General features: G+C 36.2%; 1 protein-coding gene across 1 annotated transcript in view; it reads right to left on the bottom strand.

Annotated features, from left to right (window-relative positions):
- Nucleotides 1-1,266: 1,266 nt before the first annotated feature.
- The window catches only part of LOC138708545 (mucin-2-like), a 54,379-nt gene continuing 41,000 nt past the window's right edge, over nucleotides 1,267-14,645 (bottom strand). The window contains exons 5-10 of the mRNA XM_069838661.1: nucleotides 13,923-14,598; nucleotides 11,381-11,539; nucleotides 9,321-9,484; nucleotides 7,573-7,822; nucleotides 5,385-5,561; nucleotides 1,267-4,607 (exon numbers count right to left, since the gene is read on the bottom strand). Of these exons, the coding sequence (XP_069694762.1) occupies nucleotides 4,441-4,607; nucleotides 5,385-5,561; nucleotides 7,573-7,822; nucleotides 9,321-9,484; nucleotides 11,381-11,539; nucleotides 13,923-14,598 (1,593 nt within the window). The 3' untranslated portion in view covers nucleotides 1,267-4,440. The remainder of the gene's footprint in view (nucleotides 4,608-5,384; nucleotides 5,562-7,572; nucleotides 7,823-9,320; nucleotides 9,485-11,380; nucleotides 11,540-13,922; nucleotides 14,599-14,645) is intronic.

Below are 14,645 nucleotides of genomic sequence, written 5' to 3' on the forward strand. Positions count from 1 at the left end.
CTATTTCGGAAGTAGGTGTCATCTCTTGAAATATGTGGCAACTAATGTTATCAAGCTCCTTTCCGAGTCCGAAAGAGAATATACGGACATTTCGTCACTTTTTTTACTTGGTTCACTTTTCAATTTCGAACTTCGATTCCAGATACTAAAATATTCTAATTAATACTACTTAAAAATTAAAATACATAATCCATCGTAACATCATATGAACCAGAATTTTTCATAGCAGTAGCTATAAAAGCTTGAAATCTACAGTCGATAACCATTTACGATTTGAATATCTAATTAAATATAAGTCGTTCCAGCGAGCAAACTATGTCGACATGGTCCAACTCCATTCGGGTTGTTATCGATCTCATAATATATCTTAGACCATATAGTCTGTCACAGTCTGAATCCAACTTTTTGGTCAACGTTATAGCCACCCCTGATTCCGCCTACGAAATCATTGAATACCTTTCACATATCTCGACTGTTATTTGGGCTACTAAGCAAAAGTAAAGGCATGAAGCAGACACACTGTATAATCTGGGTCTGAGGTCATACTGGGATAGCTGGAATTGAGAATTGGCAAAGATGGCGGCCAACTCTGACTCTGATCAGGAAGAGGATAAGAAATTGGTTGGGTCACTGGCTGAGAAGATACTGCCTATTCAAAAATGTACTGGAAGGAATGATGAACGGGAGAATAGTTCGGGGCAGAAGAAGATATCAGATCATAGACGACATTAAGATATATGGATCATTTGCGGAGACAAAGAGGAAGGCAGAAAATATGAAAGCTGGGTTTGCAGTGAAAGATCTGCCCTTTGGTAGAACACTATGAATTTTGTATTTTTAATATTTAATTAATAAAATGAACAAAATTGAGAAGTGAGGCATTGACTTTTCAAAATTTTAATTTATAGTAGCACTCCTACAAACAATCATATAGTATATGTGTGCGTGCGTGTGTGTGTGTGTGTGTATATATATATATATATATATATATATATATATATACAGTATATGCATACTGTACACACACACACACACACACACCACACACACACACACACACACGCACGCATTCACATTCATTTTACATTGATTCGTAACAACTTCACAATACTTTCTTTCATTTACAATGAGGAAGTCAAAGTAGAAAGAAAAGTAGAAAAAGAATAAACATGATAGTAACAGTGCTGGTAATGGCGACAGTGATATGATGGTGAGGATAGTGCGTTACATTATTTTGAAGCTTATCTTCAAGAACATACTTCGTGATTACTTTTAAGTCATAATTTATTTGTGATATGTACAGAAGAATACAAAAAAGTATTGTTAAATTTCTTCATAGTTACTGAAGTTGCTGTATTTAAACGGTGGGTTGAGACACGCATCAGTTCTGCCATCTATCATTCAGTCTATTATGTATTTATTTAAATGAATATGACATCATATAATCATAACAACCCACATCGGGATTGAAGATACGTGTAGAACCAAAGAATAAGAATTCTTCACCTTAAATGGGACAAGTATGAAACTCAAAATTATGTTATTGTGTTAGATAACAAGGTATAAAATTACTCGAAGTTCAAAGATGAGAGAAATTATTATGTAGAATTGCTTCAATGGTGGAAAATGGAACGTAAATTCTCCGACAAAGCCAACAACAACTCATAATTCTCTACCACAAATACCACTTGAATTTGAACGTAGGCAACTGGCTTGCCATTCGTTAAGAATATTTATTAACGATAATATACAGTACGATTATTTAATCCTGACAGTCGCCAGAAGTGTGCTCCTTGGTCAGGCGAGTCCATTTACTTATGCCAAGGAGTGTTTGGGTTAGTCACTCACTTGCCTTCGGAGCGATCGGTTGCCATACGTGCGGTAGAGCGGTGTGTTTTTAGTACAGTTAAGCTTTACTGCATTCCTTTACTGACCGCCTGCCCTTGTCTGTACTCCGGAGCTCTCCCTACTACTCCTATTCCTTTCCCTCTTTTGCGTCGCCGAGCTGTCAGGACTAAATGATCGGTCTGTACTTACAATTCATTGCATTTCTATTTTATATTTTGTATGCATGTAGTCAGTGTGGTTGCTCAGATGTGAGGTAAGAAAATTATGGTATGTAGTTAAAGACAGCCCAAATCACATAGTGATCAATTATGTCGCCAACTATATTCAACTAAATGCAGATCTGTTATAATGCAAGTATTAAATGCCATAATCTGTCTAATTACACTCATCGAGGTCAGTCATATCATATAGAGTACATGAAATAGGTGTGAGGTGTTACTTAAGCTAGCTGTGTTTGCTTTATGTGCACGTTTTTACATTCTTTGACTTGATATTAAACGGAACTCCTGTAATATGAAGTCAGTACAACATCAACTTCAAAGACAGTATGATAGCATAGAATATCATATTCGAAGTGGACAAACATACCGTAGACCAGATTGCAATATACGACTACTAAGTTTGTCTTCACTCCTGCTATACGATGACCAGACAAATACTATTAGTGCATCGACATATTGGGCGACTGTTGAAATAAAAAGAAATTGCCGGAAACATCCAGCAATTAAACTTGGACCGTTGGAAAACAATGTGATTGTCGCGGGAGAGCTTAAAGGTCTCTCGACCTCCTTTGCGCTGACTCAAAGCTCGCCGCCTGTCGTCGATGATAGCGATGCGATAGTGCATACTGTGTGCGCAACTCCCTTAGATTTTCTTTAACTGCATTATGGTCGCGTGCTATGATAACACCTGTAATTAATACAGGATGGACCTAATTCCAATTGTATGTGACTGGTGAACGGTTGAAGATAGAAGCTTACGGTGACGTTTATATGAAAAGAAAACTCAACAAATTTCGAATCCTGTCGGTAGATGGTGCGCAGACACGGTTTCTTTTCATAGATTGTATCGATTGTCAAAATGGCGACACCGCAGGTGAAAGCGCAAACTGTGTTGTGGTTTGCGGAGTTTAAACCAATTGTTAGAGTTCAAAGGGAGTATCGGCGAGTGTTTAACCATGATGCTCCAACTGCTAAAAGCATTAAGAAGTGGCACGATACATTTTTAGCTACAGGATCGGTGTTGAAGAAGCATGGTTGTGGTCGTAGAACATCCGACGAAATGGTTGCAAATGTTCAAGCCGCGTATGAGCGAAGCCCGCAGAAGTCATTAAGAAGAGCTTCGCGGGAGCTTCAAGTACCAAAATCAACATTGCAACGAATTGTCCACAAACGTCTCAAAACTGTACGCATACAAAGTGCAGTTAATGCAACGTCTGGAGCCGGATGACAAACCCAAAGGAGTGGAATTCGCCAATACGATGCTAGACCGTCTCGCCGCTGATCCTGATTTTATGTCCAAGATTTTCTTCTCGGACGAAGCTACGTTCCATGTGTCAGGTAAAGTAAACCGGCATAATGTGCGGATCTGGGGATCGCAGAATCCTCACGCTATATAAGAGCACGTTCGTGATAGTCCCAAGTTAAACGTGTGGTGCGGTTTGTCACACCAGCAGGTCATTGGACCGTGTTTCTTCGCCGAGAAAACTGTGTGGTACCACATATCTTGACATGCTGGAGCAGTTCTTCTTTCCACAAATTGAAAACTTGCAGCCTAACATCCTTTTCCAGCAAGATGGCGCTCCTGGACACTGATTCAATGACGTTCGTACGACTTTATACAACGTGTCCCTGGCCGTGGATTGGCAGGGAAGGACCGATCGTTTGGCCCCCGAGATCTCCGGATTTAACATCGCTCGATTTCTTTCTCTGGAGCTACGTCAAAGATTAAGTGTACGCCAGCCCAGTCAGAGACTTTCGTGATCTTCGGGACCACATCTTACAGGCTATTGAGAGCATTGCAGAAGACATGTTCCAGCGTGCTTCGCAAGAAATCGTTCATCGTCTGGATGTCGTCACAGTGACAGCTGGAGCTCACGTAGAGATATGGTGATGTGCATATCGAAACTTGTTGAGTTTTCTTGTCATATAAACGTTACTGTAGGTTTCTATCTTCAACCGTATACCAGTTACATACAAATGAAATTAGGTACATTCGAACAGTCCACCCTGTATTTTTCTTGCAGACTGTAATTACTTGCAAATTTACTAATTAAGATATTCATTTTCATACATTTTTGGAACAGTAAATGCAAAAAAGAAATTGCACTAAAAAGATATAATTACATAGACTATACAGTAAAACTGAAAAATTAAGTATCATTATTAAACTCCTTTTTGATACAAAGGCGACGCAGAAATTTAGGGAGCCGTGGAGTAAAAATTTTTGAAAACCGCTGTCTTGTATCATTTAAGGTGATGCTTCTTGATTTGATTTATAACATAAAAAGGACTTTCCCTACATTTAGCAGAGATTTATCTTATTTAAACCACACTAGAAAGGAACAGAATCTCAGAGTTCTTGCACAGACGATTACTCTACAAGGCTACGACGACGATTTCTTCTTCTTCTTATAATAATAGCCACCACCGCTCCACCCACCAACCCAACAAGGACAAGCACTCCCACTGTCGTGCCCACGGCGATAGCCACTGTATCATCATCTTCAGCGGGTACTGCATCAGCTTTGCAATATGACACTGGAATTAAAGTAAGAAACAGTTGAAAGTCAATTGGTTCGTGAAACTATGTCGTTTCTTGGAAACGATTTTTATGTGCGTAAAATGTGACACTGTATTATCAAAACATTGAATTATCTGAAGAATTTAGTCTTCAGAAAGCAAAATATATAGCGATCATTGAAGCAAAGCTTGGCGACCGTAATGTAAAACTACTTATTGAAGGACTAATTTACTTAATGTTATAATATTTAACTTCAAAATGCATTAAAGACCGTAGTCCACAAGTTTATAAACACTGACTTGTAATGAACATTGAACAAACACAGAGTCACGTCAAGAGCAAGTTCACTCTTAAAGCAGATATTATATAAAACTGCTGGAAAATATTTTATTACTGAATATTTTACAGTACCGCCCGCGAAACCCAAATGTGCTTTTGAAGTGATCACAAAAGCAAATATTTCTCACAATATTTCATGGTTTTGAAGTTACTGAAGAAAATCCATTCCTCTGATAAAGTTGTGTCAATAAAGCTATGTTTTTGGGCATTAATAAAAACAGTACTTTGAACTCTCTATTATTATTTTTATTAGGAGTATAACTATGAATACCGTGACAGTCCTGCTAGAAATTGAGGACCATCTCAAAGAGAAGTAATATATGCAATTAAATATTTAAATATTTACATTATAGTCTCCTTATTTTGCTTATTCAAGAGAATCTTGTCACCTAACAATTCTATTCACATTAGACACAATCTATTAGGAGAAAATACAAAGTAAGTTAGTATTTTACCTTCGCCTGTTGTTTCGTTGCTACCTTGGGCGGTTAAGCTTTCCACTTTCAGATAAAATGAGCCTTTTTCTTTCTGGCCGTCGTAATACTCTCCATTGTTGCAGACGACGGAATGGCCTAGTGGTGTGTTCAAGACCGTCAAATTCGTAAACTCTACCTGCTGTCTACGACCCACATCTGTAATATTAGAAATTACATGGTTAGTGCTGAAACAGGAATATTTAGAGGCTGGATAATAGCCCTACTACTATTACTACGTATTATCAGAGAGCTGTAAAATAGCTCTTACAACCGGTTTATATTCGACCGATTGGAGAACAGCGGTCAAGGTCGGGCAACCGACCAAATTTTCGATTTTCAACCAATTACCCTTTACGTTTTGCAGATAGAACACCAGACACAATTCATCATATATGAAACCGACAGACGGAGTAACAATTGAAGGAAATTTACTTTGTCTTATTAAAAAATGTGTTTGTTTGATATAGATCTACAAATATTGATTGGACACTTTAATACACTTATCTTCATAACTATTACATAAATGAAGAAATGTACACTGGTAACAACAAAGGAAATAAGTGTAATGCAGAGTATGAAATCTGGTGCGTAAAGAAATTCAAAAATAAAATAAATTACAATTGCTTACTAAAGAGAAGAGCAAATAAGTACATGGACCCACATTCTAGTGTAATATTTACATTTTAAACTCAAAATGCATACCTGTAAAACAGTAGATGTTAATATACGATGCCTTTTAATTACGTACTCTAAAGAGCTCCATTATTATTTCATGAATAAATAATTTTTTAAAAAGATAGTGTACTTAACAAAAAAAGTACTCTGAAGCTCAAATGCTTGTACTTTCACGAAGCATGTTGTTGCCCTTGAAGGTATCCAACTGTAATACCTGGACTGGATGAATGAATCAATCAATGAATCCAGGAATGAATAAATTCATGAATTAATGAATTATTCTGTGAACCAATGAATGAATTAATCAATCAATCAGTCCATACATGAATGAATCAGTGAGTCGTTGAAGGGATTAATGTATGATGGGTGAATCGATGGATGATGGATTGATTCATTGAACTGACAGAGGAAGAATTGTCCATTAAATGGTAGGCCTACACAACGATATACGCGTCCTTGCAAGTGCTCTCGTAACTCCTGCATTGTTCAATGTAGTTTTCCTTTGCTGTCCACCCACAAAGAATGAGAAACAACTGGAATATTCGATAAACCGATGGTGTATATATTTATTTTATTTCATTATTGAAAGAAGTGCTGTTAATTGCAACATGTAAGTAGACCAAATATAGTTTTACCAGAAACTAACTGCCGCTCTCGCTCGCTGTGTTCGTTGCATTTGTCTTTCGAGTCTCGGTTCGTCATTCTCGCAGCGCTTCGAGTCCCGCTCATCATTCTCGAAATAGCATTTGGTCGGCGTGGAAAAATTTCGTAACTTTGAATAACATACATCATTGAAATAAATAGGCCTAACATAAATTTTTAAATGAGACAAAACGACAAAAGAGAATATCTTAGTTACTAAATGTTCTGGTTCTATTACATGATATTACCTATGGATAAATAAATAATAAAAAACAATTCTCAAGTAAATTTTCATTTCTAAGAAACACAAAACATGACATTAATGTCTTTTTACTCGAGATTGCACACTTGATCATAAACATATGAAAAGAAAATTCCTAGCCTTTTAATTAAATAAAGACTGGAGAACGGATTATTATATACTGAAAGGTAGAGATGATGTTTGAAATAGGCTACGTACTTCATTGTTTATACATAAATAACAGTTGCCAAAATAGATAAAAGTTCAGTCAGGTATAAACAACTGTGGCGATTCAAGGGTGCTTGACGTTCGGGACTTCGGGAGTGATCAATCTCGGCGTCTCGAAACACTCACAACCAGTATTTACGTCAAGGACGCGATGTAATACAACATTGTCGTGCGGGTTTTCGGCTTTGCGGGCGCTGTTAGTCTCGTTTCCTCGATCGTTGTTCATCTCTAATACACTCCTAAAAAGAACTAAGAATTTCGTGGCTCAAAGCATTCGTGAGATATGATAATACGCTTCGGTTGTAAAGTTTGTCGATGTGTTTCTAATATATTAGATCTGAGACTGTGTTGACTATTCTATGTATTATATATGATACTTACTTATTGCACCCGGAAAGCGTTCTTCATCCACTACTACATCTACTCCGATGTTATCTACATAGTATTCCTCCTCAGTCTTTTTGAAAGACATAGTGACTATATTATCATAGTCTGCTCTTGCTGCTCGCGATGAAGGGGTTGTTGCCACTTCGCCTCCCCAGGATAATATCAGTATCTGTGACTTGTCCTGTGCTGAGCATGATCCAGAAACGCGTGCATTTTCCGGGACTTCGATTTTGGCATATTTGGTCTGTTAAACATAACAAATCAGACAACTAAAAAAAAGCAGTGATTAATATGTTGAATCTCTGCTATCATCATCATTATAATCATCATCATCACCATCTGCCCTTTCGCGCATTCCATCCTTATTTGTAAAGATTATGAATCAACAATTTACACCAATGAGTAGCGGGATTCTCTTGTGTAGTCAACATACTACAGAGCTTAAGGAGACTTTTGAAATTTGTACGTCTTCACAGATTTAAGAAAGAAATTATGTAAAGAGCTTGCATTTTTTTACTAATACAATGAAACCTCTGAATTTGGATAACTCTATATGTTAGACACCTCATTATGTTAGAAATATTTTCTTGGAACCAGATAAATTTGTATGCTTTTACATGTCCAATATATCCTCTGTATTGGACACCCCTTATAGTTCTATCTTGGACGATTCTCCTTTTTTATTCAAGGCTTAAGCTACAAAATAAATAATTGTCGCAAAAATGCAGAAATGAAAAATTATATTTGTGCAAACTGGCAAAATTTGTGCAATATTATAAATAATTATACAGAAAGATAAAAATTAATAAAATATGCAGAAACAAAAAGTTACGTAAATTGTTTCTTAAAGTTTTATTACTTTCAATCCATATTCCTACACTCTAGATATACTTGTGTAATTAAATCATTAGACGTAGGTATGTTTAGAATCAATTATTGCTGAATTTACATCACATTAAAATATGTTATTTTCTGGGCACTCTAAACATTGATGCATAGACATTTTGCTAGCCCGCGCTACGAACGTGCTAAACTAGCCCCGGCTATTGAGTGATTACTTGTACAAAATTCATATCATATCGCTAACACTGGTTTATGATTACGAAAAACGTTAGTTCACTAATCATCCACCGGAAGTCCGCACTAAGTATGTCTATGAATATGACCCAAATTCTTTACTAGTAGGCACTTCAAGATTTATTGTTAGCAGAGTGCTAACTCTTTTTACTGAAAGGCGGTTTCTAATTTCACTTTTTACAAGATTCAAGCAACTAAATCCTCGCTCACAGTTTATAGTATGCGATGGGATTGATATATATATATATATATATATATCAATTAGCAGAAATTGTTCACTTAACTTATATGAATTGCACTAACTCTTGAAATCCATTCCTGAACATCTATTACTCAATATCTTTTTGAACATTGCCCATGGTATTAATATTTTTTTTAATATAGATTCTCAGAACTGACTAGCTCATACACGTCTCTGATTTCATTTTCTCCATTACCGTCTTCGTTTCTGAAGTCCAATGTGGTTGTCGCATTTTTGCACATTTACATTGAAAGTTTGTTACATTTTTAGAAGTCGAGTAGCAAATTGCGAGTGTGACATAAACCTAGGTATGGGGTCTGAACTATGTCGGCAATAGTTTTTTAAATCTTACAGAACTGATCTTTGCTAACAACAAATATCTTGCACTGGTTTAGTACTAATTTAAAGTCATCATTATACTCACCTCTCCATTGGTGTCTTGATACGCAACCATCAGGATGATGCCCATTTGTGCTTGAATACAGGCTTCGCCAGTCTCGGGGTCCTCTACACTGAAATCCCCAATGTCTGGATCTCCATGGTCTGGTATCTCTGGTTCTGGTGCATCCTCGTGATTGTCACACTTTTCTGAAATTAAATAAATAAACTGTGTCATGAAAATGAAAAATATAGTACTTTCTGTACATTTCGTAACTATTTAGATTCTTATGTTATTAGCTACATTTCTGTCTACTTATATAACCAATTCAGACATTGTAGTTACTTTAGAGTCTATTTTCATTACTTCGCTCGATGACGTACACACGCACGCACTAACACATACATAGGTACTTGTATTATACACTGTATGTACATTTGCATGCCTTTAAGGAATAATACAAAGTGAACTTGTTGCTTAGAAAATTATTCGATTATGTAAGTTAAGTAAGAGTAGTCAAGTGTGGAAGTAGCGCTTATCTCAAGGTACTCCTCTACAAAGGGTAGTTTCCCTTACACAAACGTAATCAGACTTCGTATCTACAAAACAAATATACTATCTGTAACTACTATACAAAGTTTCATGAAAATCTGTTAAATAGGAGAAAAATTGTTAATTTTCACTAAAAGCATCTCTAGAAGGGGTAATTTTCCTTATGCAAATGTAATATAAGTTTGTCTATAAAACAAATAATATAGTTGAAACTATTACATAGGAGAAAAGTTGTTTAATTTATTTTCTCTAAATGTGACCCCTTAGTGTATAAGAGGTAGTTTTCCTTATACAAACGTAATAAGTTTGTGTACAAAATAAATATACTACCTGTAACTACTGTAGAAATTTTAATGGAAATCTGTTAAATAAGAGAAAATCTATTAATTTTGTGAATTTTGGGAGCTATAGTGTATAGTGAAATTCGGTTTCGCAAGCCATTTATAAGTTCTGAGTTGGGGGGAATCTTCATGCTGACCACACGCTACCACCGTACTGATAGGATGATCGTTCACCTTTGCTGAGGCCAACAGTCGACAAGTACTGTAGGTCTGGCCTTCCATAGGCTATCGGGAAACGGATTTCTTGTTGGTTTTAGTATATTGAGATTCTTTTCTATCAATTCCGCCATTAACTTGTTCAGTCACGAATAACAATTATGGTAAATGCTTGGGAATTAAGTCCGCTTACCATTGTTTTCGTGAGCTAAATAAGTAGGTATTAGCAATATTTCATAACCGCAACGAAAATTGGAAATGATTCCATTAACTTTGCGCCAAATATAGTGGACAAACTAGCTGCCCATTTTATTTATATCTTTAACATCTACAACAACCGAAGTGAAATGGAACTCGATTTAGTCGATTTCGATTCAAGGTCTTTTTATGTTTTTTTTTTATTTCAAACCTATTCGTTTTGGCATCATTCTCACTGTAATGAGACTATGAACTTCAACGACATAAAAGCTATTAGTTGTTATAAGTAATTGTCCAAGAGGTTATTTTGCGACTATCTTGCTGGCCGCATGACGGAAGCCGCTAGCATAGTTTTATACGTGAAACTACTGCTTAGTGTTAAGGAAATAACATATACGTACTGTATTAGACAAGTGGCGTAACACCCGTGACATCAGCAAGACGACTGGCCTCCACATTAAATGATATGTTATGATGTGATATGATATGATATGGTATGGTATGGTATGATATATGATATGATATGATATGATATATGATATATGATATGATATGATATATGATATGATATATGATATATGATATGATATGATATGATATGATATATGATATGATATGATATATGATATGATATGATATGATATGATATGATATGATATGATATATGATATATGATATATGATATGATATGATATGATATATGATATATGATATATGATATGAAATGATATGAAATGATATGATATGATATGATATGATATGATATGATATGATATGATATGGTATGATATGGTATGATATGATATGATATGATTCATAGAAACGTTGGTGTCTTTGTGTTCAAAGTGTTTAACTTACGTAGTTGAACATTGCCGCCATCTCGAAAAGCCAGGAACTCCACTCGTTTGAAGGAGACGGTCATTACATCGTCCACTATTTGAACACCGTCACTACACACATATTCTTTTCCAACTTCGATTGGGAGAATGTCTTCTTTCGCAATTACGTACGTCCCTTCTGCAAATATAAAAATATTACGTTGTTATTATTTTTGTTGTTATTGAAGTTCTTCAAATAAAGAACAAGTTAATCAACCACAATGTTACTTCTTCGTCTATTTTATGCATGCTTAGTATAAAACGTTAGGAGTTTACAAAATACCATAGGCTAAATAGGCGTCACCTTAGTGTACGCCCGCCTATTTGTAATAAAAATTTGCGTATTTATAACATATATAAAATAAGAGAAACAAATCTATTCCACTTATTTGGTTATTTTGAAATACAGCAAACTAATATACAGTATAAGTCTACATATAAGCAATATAAAGCGTTTTTATTTGAAGCCATGCTTAGTACGGCGTACAGTATTTAGATTTACTTATGTTATTTTATATACATTAGATAATACGTAAAACATTAATTTCAGTTACATTACAAAGAACGGGGATGTCAGGTAACAAGACGCCCATATACTCAATGGTATTTTATATACTCCGAACTCTCTGTAGAGAAGTATACAGGACCTAAACTTTCATAATTAATGTAGAGTTGTGATGCTTCTTGAGTATTAGAACCATGTAAGAAAAAGTATTAAATATTTAAAAAGCCCATTGTCCATAGTGGTCTAGTAGTTTTGCAATTTTTGTTGTTAGATCTTTCCTTCGCGAGTTCATAAACGCAGACAGTGTTGTAGTTTTCATACAAAATCTAGGAATAACCCAACCCATCTAGAACTTCCCTAGTACAGTCAACATGACTAAGAGCAATTTGAAACAGAACAATAGACAGAAACGCAAATAAAATTTTCAAAGGCTATGGCGGTAGTTATACTAAAATATACATCAGAATTTCAGTCCTAAAATTTTAGCCTCAATGAAGTTCACTGCGTATGATGTCACCACTCTCCCACCCCCGCTACTCTGAACGCTTCTTCCATCCCACCAGATTACCAAGCAGGCTTGATCCTAATCCTGAATGCTCCGAGCTGATGATCCCTGATGTAGTAGGCAACGAAGCTTGGGATATCTGTATAATTTCAAAGGAAAAACTGTAACACACATTGGAAAATTGTATATTTTCACTTACTAACGACATGATACTCGTTTGAAAATTAATTTGAGTGTATTGCTTCGATTAACATAGGAAGGTGTTCAGTGACAGCAACGTCATAAAGTAAATCCTTAGGAAAAAAGGAACAGAATTTTGCGTTATTTCTTTTCATTTAGTGGGAAATCGATTTTGTAGAAAGATCGCAACATCGCAATAACTTCAGTAGCACTTACACCCGTTCTCCTCAGCAGTGAGGAGTTAGATGTAAAGAAACACTGTCTGCTGCACGCTCCGCTCTGCAAAACTCTGCATACGCTGCGAAACTCAAGACTTACGGTGAAGGACGCGTCTACATTTCGGTAAATACGTTGCAAAATATCCATTTCTTAAAGTGATTTATTAAAAATTAAAGCATTAAAATACCTTTAAACCGTAAACATGACAGAAGCTTATCGAAGTATTTGTTGCAATTGAGAACTATAATCCAAAGATGTTTACAAAATCTGTATTTCTAAAAGTCCTCAAAATATACTGAGATAAAAATGATTGTATTAAATAATTATCTCTGAGAAATCTAAGAGCAAGGGAAAAAAGTGGTAGAAGAATTTTAATTCATAGTATGCTAATGATTCGTCTCTTACAGTAAAAGGACATACTGAACACCTTTCACCTAGCATAAATATAGGTCTATCGGACTATAGCTTGTTACTCGTCTTTTCAGATTGCAAGTTTAAAAATACATAGTTTTCATAAACATTAGGGCCAATATTCCGTCCACTGCACAGTCAAGATTACTTATGGAGTTGTGATATGATTAGCATCCGATCCGAAGTAAATCCTACGAGATACTGTGTCTGGGAAGATTTTTGGAGTAATTTCCTTCCAAATACTACATTAAAACTGGCCCGTATTGGCATTGTGGAGATTTTATTTCTGAGTTTACGTCTCCTTCAAGGGGAAATTTAGTATCACCTGTAATAAAGCGGATAGGCGAAGATGATAACTGGCAGAATTTAGTTTTGACACAACACGAAACAGTCTGTAAATTCTATTTGTAATCTTCTTTTTCAGGAATTGAATTATCTTTTTACATACTGTATTTCATTCATGTGACTGTTTTATATTATTATTGTAAGAGGATTATTATCAATTCTAAAATTGCATAATCTAACTTTCGATAGAGTAGGTAATAATTGCTTGATTACCGAGGACAAACATTGCAATATTTCCGGGTACTATTGAATAAAATTTATTTTTTCTCTTAAATGCTTATTTATTTGAATTTTTATACAAGATCTCATTTGAGTTCGCTGCTTATAATCCTATTATATTTGCTGAATATCACTCACCGGGGTTAGTATAGCTTATGCTGCTCAAGCTGTATGTCGCATCCTTTCTTATAGCTGTGAGAACGAGAGTGTTTTCATAATCCAGTTCTGCAGACACAGAACGACGATGACGTCTACGAACATGGGATTCAGCAACACCCAAGTCTAAAGAGTGTACGTCAATTTTGTTATTATCCGGCAACAGCGGTGCTGTCTCTGACGGTTTCTCTCTTGTTGTCGTCGTTGTGGTCAGTATCGCTGTGGCCTCTGTTGTCGGTGTAGTTGTGGCCTCTGTTGCCGGTGTAGATGTGATCTCTGTTGTCGGTGTGGAAGTGGCCTCTGTTGTCGGTGTGGAAGTGGCCTCTGTTGTCGGTGTAGATGTGGCCTCTGCTGTCGGTGTAGATGTGACCTCTGTTGTCGGTGTAGATGTAGCCTCTGTTGTCGGTGTAGATGTGACCTCTGTTGTCGGTGTAGATGTGATCTCTGTTGTCGGTGTAGATGTGGCCTCCGTTGTCGGTGTAGATGTGGCCTCTGTTGTCGGTGTAGTTGTGATCTCTGTTGTCGGTGTAGATGTGGCCTCTGTTGTCGGTGTAGATGTGGCCTCTGTTGTCGGTGTAGATGTGGCCTGTGTTGTCGGTGTAGATGTGGCCTCTGTTGTCGGTGTAGATGTGACCTCTGTTGTCGGTGTAGATGTGATCTCTGTTGTCGGTGTAGATGTGATCTCTGTTGTCGGTGTAGATGTGG

This window comes from Periplaneta americana, chromosome 11 (genome assembly GCF_040183065.1).
Source record: "Periplaneta americana isolate PAMFEO1 chromosome 11, P.americana_PAMFEO1_priV1, whole genome shotgun sequence".
NCBI classification, from domain to species: Eukaryota; Metazoa; Arthropoda; class Insecta; order Blattodea; family Blattidae; genus Periplaneta; species Periplaneta americana.